The following is an 18,348-nucleotide window of genomic DNA, read 5'->3' as shown; positions in this document are numbered from 1 at the left end:
TTTTTCTAGAAAAAATATACAGCACAAAAAGTAGAGTAATCCAGTTTAGAACACCCACAGACATCTCAAAAAATTCTCCTACTCCTGAAAACAGTATAAAATCACATAGCTATAAATAAATATAGTGAACACATAAAAAAATTAATATAGTCTTAAGGATGATTATATCAACAAAATAAGTTAAATTTTAAAAGTTGAGGTTTGATTTTTTTTTTAAGAACTCTTGTTAGTGGGTAGAATGTAGTTTTTTATTGTGAAGAAACTGCTGAGGGGATATAAAACTCACAACAATGATACGAGCCTTTGTATTGCTGTGTTCCACTGCTAAGGTTTTAGATCTGACCTTTCTATCATAAAGGGTATAATGTCCATGAAATAATTACTGAATAATACTTTTTAGAGAAATTTGGGTAGGAAACATCTCTTCTATCAGTACAAATAGTTTAAAAATGCAATTAAAAAATCAATATAAAAACAACAATTTAAAAAATCATGGTAGAACAAGTATAAACCAAAAGATTTTTGTGTTTCACATGAGCTAAGAGTTTCCTAAAAAGTCAAAGGTCAAACAAAAAGGGACAATCAAAATTTCCTGCATGGAGAGTAAAGAAAGGCCTATTTATGATGATAGTGTCAACAGATATAATGATAGTGTAGATAGACAGAATCCTTACCAGAAACAAAATTTTGAACAAATTTAAAAGCTAATATGTTTCAAATTTTAAGAATATCAAATGAAATAAAATACCATTCTTTTTAAAATTAAATTATATTTATTCTTGAAAATTTGTCAGTTTCATAGTTGTTAATCTTGTCCCAAATCACTATTTCATTATACAATTATAAGATTGAGAAAGATGTAAGAGTGAATATATTTAATTTTTTATAAATATTTATTCTTAAGTTTTAGGTGGACACAATATCTTTATTTTACATATTTATGTGGTGCTAAGGATTGAACCCAGTGCCTCATGCATGCTAGGTAAGCGTTCTACCACTAAGCCACAACCTCAGCCCAAGTGAACATATTTTAAACATTATTTTATAATTAGTATTGTATACAAACCTGAAATTCTCGTAAAAGAGTTGATATGTTGGCTTCATTTGCTAAGTTTGTCAAAATTTCAAGCTACAGTAGAAAAAGAGAAAAGAAGCATCTTAAAACACAAATAAATAGATGAATTAATAGAGGCTAGGCATTTATCCTTTTTAAAAACATTTACTTTTTAGTTACAGGTAGACACAATATCTTTATTTTATTTTATGTAGTGTTGAGGATTGAACCCAGTGCCTCACACATGCTAGGTGAGCATTCTACCTCTAAGTCACAATCCCAGCCCAAGACCAGGCATTTAATTCAAAGTTAATTTCTACTTTTTAAATAAAACTCACATTGTCACAAATGTGATAAGGCATTATATTCTTCAAGTGAACTTAAGTCTGTTTCCTTATGTCTACAAATTGAAGACTAGATAATTACATAGTTCTCAAAAAATAATTAAGAAAAGCAGAAGCCTACATCTTCACTGTTTATCTTAACTTTACAATTTAAATCTAATTAAACTAAACAATTTAAGCAAGTTTGACTTTTGTTTTCACTAATGAAGTTAGGAAACAACTTAACATCTATGTAATATTTCTGTTTTCTAAAAAAAACAAAAACAAATAATTCTCTTGTTTCACACTTCTATCTCCTACCATCCCAAAGACTTAGATGCTTTAATTATCTGGGTTTACAGATATAAATGTGAAGTTCATCTCAAATGGGCTCACTAAAAATATTTGGTTTTGCTCATAAAAATAAATTAATCTGAAGAAAGGGGAAAAAAAAGAACAGAACACAGGAGACAAACAGAAAACAAAAGATGTAGACATAAACACATTCAGAACAAGAATTACATTAAAAATAAATTGATTTGAGGCTGGGATTGTGGCTCAGCGGTAGAGCGCTCGCCTAGCACGGGCAATATCCGGGTTCGATTCTCAGAACCACATAAAAAAAAATAAAGGCATTGTGTTGTGTTCATCTACAAAAAAGATTCTCTCTCTCTCTCTCTCTCTCTCTCTTCTCTCTCTTTTAAAAAAAAGTAAATGATTTAAATACTCTAATTAAAAGGCACAGAATGTAGAAAATGTTCTTTACATAGTCTGCGTACAAGCTATTGATTTCTCTATTATATATTTGGAATATTTTCTACAAGTTATAATTTGACTATTCATTTAATTTTAATGAGAATATTTTAACTTTTCAGACAACTTTAAAAAAACAATCTGAGATAATCTGTGAAAACAATCTATGAAAAAGCTACACGTATAATACAAAGAACTGTTTTTTCTCTAAACCACTTGAGACTAGAGTTGCTAATATGTTGTTATATTGTACCCAAATACTTCTGTATGTATTTCTGATAAACATGGACAGTTTCTGCAGACCACAAAAAAAATCAAGAAAATCAGGAAATTAAAATTAATGTCTACAAATTGAAGACTATGCTATAGTCTTCAATTTATATACTATAATTGTAAATTATGCGTTTAAGTTTCACTGTCTAATAATGCATAATGAAAGGATCCAATTCAATTCCACATATAGTATTTAGTTGTCTCCTTCAGTCAGTTCTTTAGTCGTTCAACTTTCATAACCTCAAAACTTTTCATAATTATAAACCAGTTTTTGATAAAGTATCCTTTAATTTGTGTCCTAAATTTTCTTATCATTAAACTCAGTTTTCATGTGAATAATTTCCACTTCAATATTTAATAATAGCTCATCCTTTCCTGATTGGTTTGTAATGTCTTTTATACAATACAACATACGTGGATGGAAGGACGGCAGAATAAAATAGACATTATTATTGCTGGGGATATATAATGTAACTACATGACCAATGTAATTCTACAACCTGTACACTGAGAAAAATGAGAAATTATATCCCATCTGATTCAAATGTATATGTCAAAAACATTGTACTGTCATGTGTAACTAATTAAAACAAATTTAAAAAAAGAAAAATAAATTTTAAAAAATATGTGGAAATGTTTCATATGCATAACTATGTTCCTAGGTTTTCTAGTCTATTCTGTTTACTTTCCTGTCTAAATGCCAAAGGGTTTAATCACTACAGCTTTATATTTAACGGTAATCTAGACTATAATTATCATTCCCTGAAAATACTCTTTCATAATCTCAAGTTAGCAAACTGTTTTTTGTCTAATCCCAACTTCAACCTACAAATCCACCTAGCAACAGTAACAAAAAGTTCATCCAAATATCACCTTTCTCACTTCTCCCAGAGAATTAGCCTCATCATTGCATTTATAACAGCACTCAATCCAATCTATCATTTAACATATACTGTACAAAAATTATCTATTTACTCTTTCAATAATCTGTGAGTTATTCAAGATACAGGTAGGTAGCACTGTCTTAACTTTATATATTTTTAAATTTTTTTCTGTTGTAGATGGACACAATAACTTTACTTTTATTTATTTTTTATGTACTGCTGAGCATCAAACCCAGAGCCTCACGCATGCTAGGCAAGCACTTTACCACCGAGTTACGATCCTAGCCCCTTAACTTTATATTTTTTATGTATCATAGTAACTAGCAATGTAATAATAGAGAATGGAATATGTAAAAAAAATCCTTGAATGTATCTACACTGAACTTCATTTTGCATATGCTAGAAGTTACAGAAATATTTCTTCAAAGTATACAGTGTTAAGAGTATCTGAAAATTAAAAGCATACACACCTTCAGTGTCTTGATCATAGTTGGATCAGTTGACCTAACATAGAAACTCTTCAGGTATGGTTCAAACATACCCTAAATTGAAAAAAGAAGCATGTAAATACATACATGATGCATGAATTTGCCTCTTAAATTATATATTCACAATACACATACCTTTCTTTGAATTGACATAGTTGCTATATTTTGTAGGACAATATACTGCACCTCCCTAGAAGTTAAAAGAGATTTTAAGTAAACAGTATGATAATGAAAAAGATTGAGCAGTAACTTCATAATAAATGAAATTCCTAAATATAATATTCAAAGTTTCTACTAAATCTTACATATTTAAGCTTTATTTAATATGAATTTTTCCTATAAAGTACTAAAAATTAAATGTGACACATCATAAGGAAGAATAAAACCAATATAAAATCATGACCTACCTATTGCTACGAAGTAAGCGCACTAGTGATTTAGCAATAATGCCAGCTTCTGATTTTGGTGATATGTGCCAATACAACTGAGCAACTGCCATAACCACCTACAAAATAAAACATGAAAATAATAGGAACTTTGAACATTTGAGCACTCTACAATTCCAAATACCTTCTTATACATTATTTCCTTTAAACTCCTTTAAAATCCCAGTGAAGTAAAATGAAATGTGTAATTCTGGAATGAGTTAGAGAAGCTTCCCCCCAATAATTCATGTCTACCTTCTAAAAGTGATCCTGTTGGGAAGTGGAGTCTTAGCAGATGTCAGTAAAGACTGAGATTGGCTGGACTGGCATAGGCCCTGAATCCAATGCAAGTGTTCTTACAAGACAGAGAAAAACGCAAGGTAAAGAAGCCTCAGAGATTAGAGGGAAGCTTCTCTACAAGGCTGGGAATGCCAAAGTTGCAGAAACCACCTAGAGAATAGGAAAGAAGCAGTTTCTCCCTTGGCGCCTCTAAGAGAAACTAGTCCTATTTCTATCTTGACTTTGAACTTCTGGCTTCCTGAAACGTAAGAGATTAAATTTCTGTTGTTTTAATCCACTCAGGTTGTGGCAATTTGGATAGCAGCACTAGGAAACTAATTTATCTTCAGAAAAGAAAATAGACGTTAAATGAACTGCCCAAGGTGTGACAGCCAGCAGAAGACAAAGCTCAATGTGACACTCCACATTCCATGCTCCTCCTAGTACTGCTGCTGCTGCTGCTAAGACTAGGAATCGTTACAGAATTGTAAGCATAATTTTGTTAATGAAACCAGATTTTTTAGGATAACAGTAAAAAATAGGTGAAATAAACAACAAAAAATATAATTACAAAAAAGGAATTAATACTACTTCACTTTTACTAGGTCCATAAAGACCTAATAAATATGTGGCAGGAGTTTTATGTATTCCTAAATAGTATACAGCACATGAAGGTGCTTGAGGTAAAAAGTTGCTTTGAAAACTAAAAAACACTTTCAACTATTTCTTTTTTAAATGCAGTTTCCAAAAGACAGTAGAAAGAATTGGATATAACTTTCCTGTGTTCATATATGAATACACCATCAGTGAAACTCCACATCATGTACAATTGTAAGAATGGAATCTTAATTAGAATATGTTATATGCTATGTCTGTATAAATATGTCAAAATACATGTATATATATCCAAAAAGAACAAATAAAAAAATTTTAAGACAAATGCAGTTTACAGGGTCCTAAAATTTATTTTTGTTTAGCACTTTTAAAATATTTAAAAATTTTTTATGGTTTTAAATGAACAGAATGCCTCTATTTTACTTGTTTATGTTTATGTGGCTAAGGATGAACCCAGTGCCTCATACATGCTAGACAAGAGTTCAACCCCACCCCTAAAATACTTTCTTACAAGAGTGAAGTAGCTTTCAGACATTAGTTGGGAACTTTAGAAATATAAAAATATTTAATTTCTTCACTTGTAATTTATAAAGATAATCTAACTACAGCATAAACTCTCCTGAATTTAAAATATTATGTGAAAATGTCAATTAATGATAGATCTAATCTACAAGGTGATAGTCATTTTTTAAAAATACTAAAACATACAGTTGGCTAGTATTAATACATTACCAGAAAAAAGCTGAAGCTTAATTTTAATATTTTTTATAGACAAATATTAAAGTCTTTTCCATTACAAGTCTAATCCTACTGGCAAGAATGTAAACTGTACATTCTTCATATGTTGAGATTTCCTTTGATATATTATCTGTTCTCATATATTGGGTAGACTGTGCCCAAATCCTAAAGAATTTCCTCAGTATTTATAAATCCAAACTTAAAGATTCAATAGTCAGGATTTAAAATGTACAGGCTAATTTGTAAAAAGTCTAGAAGAAAGCCCCAAATTCTAGAAGGACTGAAATAACCATACAGGCCTTCTACATTTTCCACAGTCACATTATGCATACTCTCAATAAAGTACATGCTATAAGCACTTTGCTATGCCTTTTTTTTTTTTTTTTTTTGTACTGGGAATTGAACCCAGGGGCACTTCAGTATTGAGTTACATCCTCTTTCCTTTTTGATTTTTATTTATTTTATTCTTGCTAAGTTGCAGAGACTGGCCTTGAATTTGCAATCTTCTTGCCTCAGCCTCCTAAATCACTGGGATTAGAGGCAAGCGCCACAACACCTGGCTCACTTTCCTATTCTTAACTATTCGTGCTGCTATCATTTTTACTTAGACTATTAGAATAGTCTCCTAATATTCTTCTTCCTATATATATCTTCAATCTATTCAGCACTGACTAAGTTTCCTGGAACAAATTCTCAAAGTCTCTGCAAACTAGAGAATAAGCTTTTTAAAAACTCTACTTACAATTCTTTAAAAAAATTAGCCTTGACTTATATTTAGCAGCATCAAAAAACAAGGTACCAAAATATACTGGGAAAAAAAAGAAACTGTCTATTGATGACACATCATCAAATAAGGAAGGAACTCAAAAAATATGAGGACAAAAAGTGCAAACTATCTCTACATGTTTACCATAAGAATATCAGTAAGTATTTCAATTATAAAATCTCATTTAAATCTGATGGTTTCGATAAACCATCAGAACTTGTATTTAATTGTTCTATCTTTTAAAGCCTCTAAAGTCTTGCAGTGTCCTTCTGGGTTTTTCTGATTGCTTCTTTTATTGTTTCATTTCACTTTTTTCTTTCATACCCCGTCTTTACTATTAAATGTATCTAAAGGCTTAACAGATTCAAGTTATTGTTTTGTGTTTTACTTATTTATTTATTTATTTATTTAGTGACCTGGGGATATAGCTCAGTTAATTTTAAAGGATAATTTAGAATCAACCAGCATGAATTGTAATGAAATTTCATGGAAATAGAAAGGTAATAAAGACTGGTTAGAAAAGAAGAAAATTAAAAAATACTGTGTACAGCCAGATACAGTGGAGCATGCCTGTAACCACATTAAGTCATGAGGCTGAGGCAGGAAGATGACAAATTCTGGGCCAGCCTAGACAATTTAGCAAAACACTGTCTCATAATCAACCAATCTGGAAAGCAGTACAGAGATTCCTTGGAAATGAAACCATCATTTGACCCAGCTATCCCACTCCTTGGTTTATACCCGAAGGACTTAAAAACAGCAATCTACAGGGACACAACCACATCAATTTTTATAGCAGCACAATTCACAATAGCTAAACTGTGGAAACAACCTAGATGCCCCTCAGTAGATTAATAGATTAAAAAAATGTGGTATGTATATACAATGGAATATTACATATCATTTGCAGGTAAATGGATGGAGTTGGAGAATATAATGCTAAGTGAAATAAGCCAATCCCCCAAAACCAAATGCCTAATGTTTTCTCTGACACAGAAGACAGATTCATAATGGGGATGGGGAGCAAAGTGGGAGGATAAGTTGAACTTTAGATAGGGCAAAGGTGAGGCAGGGGCAAGGAGGGGGCATGGGGCTAGAAAAGATGGTGGAATAAGATGAACATCATTACCCTAAGTACATGTATGAAAACACGAATGGTGTGACTCTACTTTGTGTACAAAGACATGAAAAATTGTGCTCTATTTGTGTAGTATGAATTGTATTGCATTCTGCTGTCTTATACAACTAATTAGAAAATAAAAAATAAAACAAAAATTAAAAAACAATAAATAGAAAGAGTTTGGGAAGCACCTTAGTAGTTCAACCTCCAGTACTGCTTAAATAAATAAATAAATAAACAAAACTGTATACAATGTGATTTTTATCTTGGTTAATTAAAACAAATACACATACCCAAATATGTAAATACATGTATATTTATGAAGACAAGAAGATTCTGGAGAAAATGCACCAAATGCTTTTCTTTGTCTTTTCTTTATTTGTTAGTTTTTCTAGTCTATGCCTTCTAATTTTCTATTGTATACAAGTGTTCTTCTAAGATATAAAACATTATTTAAAATTAAAAGGTGTCAACAAAAAAGCCCTTAAAACCCAAATAAAGGTGAGTTTTAATTTTATCACTACCAATTTAAGTTTACTAGGTGTGAGGGATAATTTCTGTTATACTTTGTGTCTTAAGTTTTCTTCCAGGTAGATACAAACATTAGGGACTAACATTAGATCTACTACTCTCAGGCATGAGAGAATGAGAAATATATATACCCCTTGTATAAGGAAAGATATAATCTAATCAATTGAGAAGCAGCTTGAGTTCATGTCTTAGGAAAAGACAATTAACAAAACCAAAAAAAAGTAATGAAGTCCATTAGGTCAACAACAATTAAACTAGGTATTCTCATCCAAACCTAATTTTGCATACCTGGAAACAGTGAAGGCTGAAATATGGTGAGGTAGTACCTCTCAGAAATTAGGTCTCTAATCTGTACCTCATATGCCATGCTATAATTCCAACTATCCATTATGTGTGCTGGGTTTGTAAAAAAGTAAATAATAAATGTTCTATTAGCATGCTCAGATGTGATTACTGAATTTACATGCTTTTAATCACTATTTTTAAAAAACCTGTAAATTGTTTCTTATACGGTTTTAACATACCGCTGCATTCCTGCTCTGAAGTAAAGGCTTTGTATTTCTAATTAAGAGTCTATGGTCTGGATCCATAGTATATGGCTTCTTCCTGTCTTCAGGCTTTTCCTTCAGTTCATCATCAGATTCATAAAAATTCTTTTCATTGTCTTCTAGACCGTCATCCTACAAGGAAAAATATCCAATCCTAAGATTAGTTCAGACTTTGAACAGCCCAAATATTACATTCAAAGAAAACTTTAAATTTTTTTTTCATAATAACATTCTACTATGGGGTAATTTAAAAGGATTATACAACCTATATGGAATAAATGCTTTGTTTTTTTCTCATATGTTATATAACACATTAACTGCCATTTTGTGCTAAAATGCTCTTATTGTATACAGAGCAAATCTTTGAATATTAAATTCCCATAGAAATTCTCATATAGCTCAAAGGGAACAATGGACCATTAGATTTTAATAAGACTTACAACATGAGAATAACTGAAACCAAAAACCATTTCCATAAATTGTCAGTCACTCTGTAACTAGATCAAAGAGTCAGAAAAAAGAGGAGCATTTTTTGATTAGTAACATAAAAGAAACAATAATAAAGCTTAACAGGTAAGAACTAGTGATTAAGTAGGTTCCTGAGTTGTCATGAAAAAGTCTTAGAGATTTATGAATACCCATAGGAGTTGATTCTAGGCTTTTGTTTTAGATTATTAAGTACACCTTCTTCCCCAAAATAAACAAAAAGCAACAAAGAACTTGTAAATCCACACATACAACGGGCCTTGGAAATTGCTTTCCTCTTAAAAGCATATGTTAGTTACATAAAAGGAAGGTGAGTGACCTAAAACCTGAGTAGAGCTTTCAGCAGACACACAAAAACACAGAAACAAAAACTGCAGCTTCAGATTCACCAAAAGGACAATTTTACTAACTCTAGGTCCTAGTCTTTGGTTTAAAAGTTGAAGAGTCTACATCGTAAGGAGCAGAGTTGATCAGACTGAAGATCAGCTTTGAATCATCAGCTCAGTCCACAACTGAGGATTGCAGATTCCCTTACCTAGCACCATGCCATTAGCAGACCAAAATCTATCATCTAAAACGTCAAAGTAGTTCAATCATTTATCAAGAAGGAAACAGTGGTATCATTAAGGGTCAGAATACTGTTTTCATTTTGGAGGGAAAGCAAGATACTAAGTGGAGGCAAGAGGGGTCTTCTGAAGTATAATGGTAATTTCTGTTTTGCTTCTTTTTTTAAATTTTGATTTGTTATATATGACAACAGAATGCATTACAATTCATATTACACATACAGAACACAATTTTTCATATGTCTGGTTGTACACAAAGTAAAGTCACATCCTTCATGTCTTCTTACATATACTTAGGGTAATAATGACCCTCACATTCCATGGTCTTTCGTACCCTATATCCCCTCTCTTTCCCTCCCTCCCCCTTTCCCCTTTGCTCTATGTAGAGTTCATTTAATCCTCCCATCCCCCCCCCCACACAGCATATTATGGATCAGCATCCTTAAATCAGAGAAATCATTAGGCATTTGGTTTGGGGGGATTAGCTAATTTCACTTAGCATTATATTCTCCAGCTTCATCCATTTACCTGCAAATGCCATGATTTTATTCTCTTTTAATACTGAGTAATATTCCATTGTGTCTATCTACCACATTTTTCTTTATCCATTCATGTAATGAAGGGCATCTAGGTTGCTAGATGGGCAACCTAGTTTAGCTATTGTGAATTGTGCTGCTATAAACATTGATGTACTTGTGTCCCTGTAGTATGCTGTTTTTAAGTCCTTTGGGTATAGACCGAGGAGTGGGAGAGCTGAGTCAAATGGTGGTTCCATTCCAAGTTTTCCAAGGAATCTCCATACTGCTTTCCATATGGGCTGCACCAATTTGCAGTCCCACCAGCAATGTAGGAGTGTGCCTTTTCCCCCCACATCCTCATTAACACTTATTGTTGTTTATATTCTTGATAGCTGCCATTCTGATTTCTACTTCAATAAAAACGTTTTTAAAATATGTAAGAAAAAAGTTAATTAAATGAATATAAACCAAGAGAAACAAAGAGAATAAAAACATACAAAAAATCTAGAAAAGGATAATCAGGGGAATTTCTAAAAATGGACTATGTTATAAACTGAATTCTTGTGACCACCTAAAATTCATATATTGAAACCCTAATCCCCAGTGTGATGGTATTATAAGATAGGACTTTGGGGAGGTAATAAGTCATGAGTGGGATTAGTACCCCCTCAAAATCAACCCCAGAGAGCTCTCACCCTCTTTCCACCAAGTGAGAACAAAGCTAGAAGATGGCCACCTCTGAATCAAAAAGCAGACCCTTATCAGACATCACAGCTGTCAGCACCTGGATATTAGATTCCAATCTACACAACTGAAATAATGTTTGTTGTTTAAATCACTCAGTTTAGGATACTTTTGTTATACTAGCCTGAACTATGATAGATTATAGTTAATATGTTCAAGGAATTAAGTGATAAGATTCAACTTTGGGCAGGAAATTCAACGAAGTACAATTTTTACAGAAAAGTTTGTATCAATTCGTATATCATTTTTATATGAAGGGCTATAACTCCAGCAAGTGATTATAGAGTTAATTAAATTTGGCAATCTTTTTAAAATTTCAACTTGACTGATTTTACCTGTGGAATACTTCTGACTTAATCAGAAGATTTCTAAACTCTTAGAGATAATAGACTGGACATTTAAATACGTTAAGTGGAAAACCCAAAGTTTATACCTTGAAAAACTTTGGATAGTGTTTTTAAAAAATCACTCTCAATTAATATAGTATGGAATATATATATGATGGAATAAATTTTACTTTTCCCTTAATCAGAAACAGAAAAGGTGGTGCTGGTTACGCAAATAAGGTAAATGATATATTATGAAAAATGATTAGTCTGCTTAAAAGTAAAAACAAATGAGTTTTACAGAGTTTGAAGCCATAGGCAGAAGTTTCCATTGACTCTACTTCATATGTTAACCATATTTCATAAACATAAAAGAGAGAAGAACCAATTTCAATATATCCCTAATTTATATTTGAAAGCAATATTTCAGAAATTCTAGTTTTAGTAGAACTGTTTAATTTTCATAACTTATTCTATATTTATATTTCTTATGTAGAGATTGATATTAAGCAGTCTCAATTATACATCTATGAATTTGGAACTAAGTATAAAGGCTCCTGCTACATAGCTATTATAAAACCTTTATACATTGTTCTATGATTAATCCCTTTTCCAGAGTACTTTATACATATTATTTTAAACACGTTGATAGTTTAGATTCTTGGCACATAGATAATAAAGGGCAAAACTTAAAAAAGAAATAAAGATTAAATTATATTTCCATTGTCAAGGGATAGGAAAAAAGAAATGTGTTTTAGAAATATTAGCACTTGAAAGGTTAAAAAAGGGCCAATTACCTGGTGCCTAATAGAAGAAAAAGTAGGCCAAAATCTCCATCATGTCAGATTAGGCCCCAACTTCCTTAATAAGACTCCTATAGCACAAGAATTAAAACCAAGAATCAATAAATGGGATGGATTCAAACTCAAAAGCTTCTTCTCAGCAAAAGAAACAATGAGTGAAGTGAATAGAGACCCTACAGAATGGGAGCAAATTTTTACCATATGCACATCAGAGAGAGCACTAATCTCTAGGATATATAAAGAACTCAAAAATCTTAACTCCAAAAAAACAAATAACCCAGTCAATAAATGAGCCAAGGAACTGAAGAGACACTTCTCAGAAGAGGATATACAATCAATCAACAAATATGTGAAAAAGTTCAACATCTCTAGAAATTAGAGAAATGCAAATCAAAACTACTCTAAGATTTCATCTCTTTCCAGTCAGAGTGGCAGCTATTATGAAGACAAACAACAGTAAGTGTTAATGAGAATGTGGGGGAAAAGGCACACTCCTGCATTGCTGATGGAACTGCAAATTGGTGCAGCCAATATGGAAAGCAGTATGGAGATTCTTTGGAATACTGGGAATGAAATCACCATTCATCCCAGCTATCCCACTTCTTGGTTTATATCCAAAGGACTTAAAAACAGTATACTACAGGGACACAACCACATCAATGTTTATAGCAGCACAACTCACAATAGCTAAACTGTGGATCCAACCTAGATGTCTTTCCTTACATGAATGGATAAATAAAAATGTGGTATATAGACACAATGGAATATTACTAAGCATTAAAAGAGAATAAAATTATAGTATTTGCAGGTAAATGGATGGAGTTAGAGAATATCATGCTAAGTGAAGTAAACAAATCCCCCCCCCAAAAAAAAACAAATGCTGAATGCCTTCTCTGACACAAGGATGCTGATTCATAGTGGGGATGTGGGGGAACATGGGAGGAATAGATAAACTTTAGATAGGGCCAAGGGGAGGGGAAAGGAGTGGGCAGGGGCCTAGAAAAGATGGTGGAATGAGATGAACATCATTACCCTAAGTACATGTATGAAAACACAAATGGTGTGACTCTACTTTGTGTTCAACCAGAGACATGAAAAATTGTGCTCTATTTGCATAATATGAATTGAATTGCATTCTGCTGTCATATATAACAAATTAGAATAAATAAAATAAAATCCAAAAAGGGTCAATTATTACATTTGTTATTTCTATTGATCCTAATAAGGCATTATCACACATGAAATTTCTAGCTGGCAATAATTAAAATATTTTAATTATTAATTAATAAATATTATTATTTCATGATTAATTATGATATTAATCACAACATTTAATTAATATTATAGTTTTTTATAATGTAGCAATTTTTCTAAACTATACAATCACTTAGTAATGCCAGCTTTCCTCCCATGTAATACTGACATTTCTATTACAGGACCAGAACCATTTGATTGAAATCTGATTGATACAGAAAACATTACCAATAAACCATAAATCCTATGCTTTATACTTTGAAAAACTGGTTCTAGAGCTAAGGCAATCAGAATTAGCCTAGCTTATCAAGTATTTTAATAAACAAAAACACTTCCAAAGGCAAAGCTGAAATTTTTGAGCAATAAAAGTAAATAACAATAATATTAATCATAACCTCGAATAAAAGTTATCTATAAGTTCATACTGATATAAATGAGTGACTTGACTATCAAGCAAGCAAATGGGTGAGAAAGGATAAATCTTCCCTACAAAAGAATTTTAAATAATAACTATGATAACACATGAATGAGTACTGAAGGTCTGGAATGCAGTTCTATGGCAGCATCACTTCCATACTCCAAGGTGATGTGCATCTCCAACAGCCTATACAGAATTAAAAGTGTCTCCTAATGTATTAATGTATTGAATGACTAGATAAGGAGTTACATTTATAATGAGAAAACAAATCCCTAAAATGGATGCAATAAAACTGCTTAATAAAATCAGTATAAAATGTTCCATTTATAAATCAGCAGTTTATTTTTCTGTTTTAAAATACATTATGAAGGGCTGAGGTTGTGGCTCAGAGGTAAAGCACTCGCCAGAAATAAATATATTGTGTCCACCTATAACTAAAAAATAAATATTAAAAAATACATTATGAAATGAAAGTATATTATGTACAACAGACTATAATTTTTCCATACATCTTAAAAATACCCATCAGGCTGGATTAGGAAAAAACCTGCTTTAAATTCTTCCATGTGGAAAATAAGAACCAACCCACAGAAAAAACTCTGGTTTCTGTAAAGATGATTTTAGAAATACAATCTCAAATAGAAATAGATGAAATTATATATCTAGAATTTTATATGAAATCTGGAAGTGTTGTGGAGGTTAAACTGAAACAAAAGCAGCCATGAGTTGATACACTATGTACCCACATGATATGTGTACAGGCATTCATTACATCATTAGCCTTACTGTTGTGTGTTTAAATTTTTCTAGAATTGAAAACATAAGAGATTAACTTCAAATTCTTATTATAAAACTCCAGCAATCAAGACAGTGTGGTATTATTAGAGGAATACATAAAAATATCAGTAGAACAGAATAGAAAGCCCAGAAACAGATTGATACAAATAGTCAACTACATTCACAAAAAGAGCCAAGATAACACAATGAAGAAAAAGACAAATCTTTTAAACAAATATTGCTGGGACAATTGGATACCCACATGTGAAAAAATGAATCTGAACACACACCTAATTATTTTCAAAAAAAATTAACCCAAAATGGACCACAGATAAAAACGTAAAACTTAAAACTACAAACTTCTAGAGGATACTACAGAAGAAAATCTAGATGAAGTTGAATATGGCAGTTTCTAGATACAACACCAAAGGTACGACCTGTGAAAGAAATATTTGATAAGCTGGTCTTTTTTTTTTTTTTTTAAAGAGTGAGAGAGGGGAGAGAGAGAGAGAGAGAGAGAGAGAGAGAGAGAGAGAGAGAGAGAGAGAGAGAGAGAGAGAATTTTTTAATATTTATTTTTTCAGTTATCGGCGGACACAACATCTTTCTTTGTACGTGGTGCTGAGAATCGAACCTGGGCCGCACGCATGCCAGGCGAGCGCGCTACCACTTGAGCCACATCCCCAGCCCCAGCTGGTCTTAATTAAAAACTTTGGTCTGAAAAAGACAAGGTCAAGAGAATTAGGAGCAAATCCACAAAAAAGAGAAAATATTTACAAAAGATCCACATGATAAAGAGCAATTATCCGGGGCTGTGGCTCAGTGGTAGTACACTTGCCTGGCATGTGTGAGGCACTGGTTCGATTCTCAGCACCACATACAAACAAATAAAATAAAGATCTATCAACAACTAAAAAAATTTTTTTTAAAAAAAGAACAATTACTCAAAATATACAAAGAACCCTTAAACCTTGAGAACAGTAAACAGGTAATAAAATTTTTTAAATGGGCTAAATACCTAAACAAACACCTCACCAAAAAATACACAGATGGCAAATAGGCATACAAGATGTTCTAAGTCTTATATCATGAGAGAACTGCAAAATGAAATGATAATAGAATACTACACACCCATGAGGATGGGTTAGGCAGGAGGGAGCCATGAATGGGCAAAGCACAGAGGACTATGAGGATAACAAAACTATTCCATGAAAAACAAAATTGAGTATCCATGTCAACATATACCTGCCAAAATCCATAGGATGTAAAATATCAAGTATGAACTGTAGTGTAAACTATGGGTTTTGGGTAATAAAAAATGTTTTAATGTAGGTTCACTGATTGTTTTTAACATGTTAAGAAGGTGGAGGTTTAGCATTTGTAGGAAACTGCTATGCTTTCAACTATGTACCTATAAATGTTCTTAATTTTTTTAAAGCATATTTTAAAAAATGGTGAATTTAATATATCTGAATCCATGTCATATGGGTCTCCCTCCACTCAACTGTGAGACTCAAATGTTGGGGGAAAAAACTGAATAAACACAGCTTTCATTTTGCTCTAAAATATTCACCTTGAGGTGACAGAAATGTTGTTACATTAAATATAAGTTTTATGGAGGCAAAAAAATCCATTTTACTCTACAAAATTTTGGAAAAGGCACTGTTTATATAACCTTGAAGTACTATTATGTAGATTTAAGAAATATTTAAAAAATGTGAAATGATACTTAAGTAGTAATACTGTCTATAGACTTTGTTTCTGAAGCTCAAATACAAATGTTCACAGACACTACAGTAAGTCAGTATCTGAACCCACAATTTTATACTCTTAGATAATCTTTGTTTTTTAGAGGAATATTAAGACACAGGGAGATGGTCATTTAATCTGAATGGATTTGCTAAAACATAATCATAAATTATGGTCTATTTGTCAGTTCATAATGAATAACAGAGAAAAGTTAAAACTGCACACAGCAAAATTTGCTTGTATCTAAAAGTTAATAAAAGTATAAAATATTTTGAAATATACACACTTCTGCAACATGTGACCAGTAACACTAGACTTAGTAAAAATAAAAGGCAAGTGGGGCTGAGGTAATCTTTAATAAACATTTTCACAAAAACCTCTGAATCCTTTCTATAACCCCATGAAATTTTCAAAGCAGGTATTTACTATCTTTTTCATTAATGAAAGAACTAAGGGGCAGAAAATTTACATGAATTCTTAATAGTCACAAAGATTAAAAGTGAAGGGGCTAGAACTTGAAATCAGGATTGAATATTTTTTTGTCTCCTTTATTATCCTGGCATTTATAACAGTCAATTAGATGACACTGAATGTACCAAGATAGTCAGAAGGGCTGCAGCTATCCTTAAGACAGGACAAAACAATTGCTATAGCCAGGTGGGTATTTAGAATATGCCTTAATATTTTGTGTTAGATTTTTTTGGTTTTGGTACTAGGGATTTAACACAGGGGTACTTTATCATTGAGCCACATTCCCTGCCCCTCTCCTTTTTTTTTTTTTTTTTAATTTTGAGACAAGGCCCCACTAAGCTGCTGAGGGTTTCACTAAGTTACTGAAGCTAGCCTCAAACTTGGAATCCTCCTGTTTCAGCCTCCTCAGTCACTAGGATTACAGGTGTGCACCTCCATACCCAGTTTGCCTTATTAAAAGTGATTCAGGAGAATCCATCGTGACACGCCCATGTGTTATGATCTGTATTTGAAATGTCCCCTAAAAACTCATGTGTTAAAAACATGATATATTTGATGGGATTAACCCACTTCATGGATTAATCCGTTGACAGCTGGATGGACTACTGCGAGGTAGGACCTAGTTGGAGGAGTAAGTCATTGGAGGCATGCCCCAGAAGAGTTTACCTTCTTCTCATTTATTCCTCTTCCCTTTTCTCACCCTTGTGCACACCCCCACCCCCAGCTTTCTGGCTGCTATGAGCTGAGCAACTTTCTTGCACCCTTCCACTATAATGTTCTGCTCCACCTCAGTTCCAGAGCAAACAGAGCCTACCATGATCAGATCTCTGAAACCATGTGCCAAAATAAAATTTTTCTTCTTCTAAGTTTATCTTGTCAGGTAGTTTGGCCACAGATGAAAAGCTGACTGATATACCATCTAATCTGAGATACTATATTAGTCATTTCAGACTACTACAAAAAAATACCAGAGAGTGATAGCAAATGAAGACCATCTCCTCCTGGCTGGAAAACAGCCACCTCACATAGTGGAAAGAGTAAAGCAAGCTCTCTGATGTCTATTTTTCTAAGGACACTACTTCCATTGTGAGGTCCCTAACATCATGACTTTATTTTAAACCTAATTAGTTCTCAAAGGCCCTGCCTCCAAATACCATCACATTGAGAATTAGGGCTTTAACATAAAGCTGGAAGTAATGCAAACATTCACTCCATCACAAATACCACAGAGGCATATTAGAGGTTCCTCTCTCTTTTATTGGGTTAAATATGACTAACCCAATAGATAAGACTAAGTAATTAACAGCATCATAAACACTCAGGAAAGTTAGCTATTTGATATGGAAAGCACATATTATTAAAAATGAATTCACACAAAAAAACTTTTTCACGTTTAATAAAACTTTCAACTTTTTTCTGAAAGAAGAAAAGAAAAGTGA

The 18,348-nt window shown here is 32.4% G+C and overlaps 1 protein-coding gene across 2 annotated transcripts in view; it reads right to left on the bottom strand.

The window, feature by feature from the left end:
• Ap3b1 (adaptor related protein complex 3 subunit beta 1) overlaps nucleotides 1-18,348 on the bottom strand; it is a 230,536-nt gene that overhangs the window by 133,606 nt on the left and 78,582 nt on the right. For both annotated transcript variants that reach the window (XM_076857095.1, XM_076857096.1), the window contains exons 8-12: nucleotides 8,774-8,929; nucleotides 4,183-4,280; nucleotides 3,911-3,965; nucleotides 3,758-3,829; nucleotides 1,067-1,129 (exon numbers count right to left, since the gene is read on the bottom strand). In XM_076857095.1, the coding sequence (XP_076713210.1) occupies nucleotides 1,067-1,129; nucleotides 3,758-3,829; nucleotides 3,911-3,965; nucleotides 4,183-4,280; nucleotides 8,774-8,929 (444 nt within the window). The remainder of the gene's footprint in view (nucleotides 1-1,066; nucleotides 1,130-3,757; nucleotides 3,830-3,910; nucleotides 3,966-4,182; nucleotides 4,281-8,773; nucleotides 8,930-18,348) is intronic.

This window comes from Callospermophilus lateralis, chromosome 5 (assembly GCF_048772815.1).
Source record: "Callospermophilus lateralis isolate mCalLat2 chromosome 5, mCalLat2.hap1, whole genome shotgun sequence".
NCBI classification, from domain to species: domain Eukaryota; kingdom Metazoa; phylum Chordata; class Mammalia; order Rodentia; family Sciuridae; genus Callospermophilus; species Callospermophilus lateralis.
This window is presented reverse-complemented; position numbering and strand designations above follow the sequence as displayed.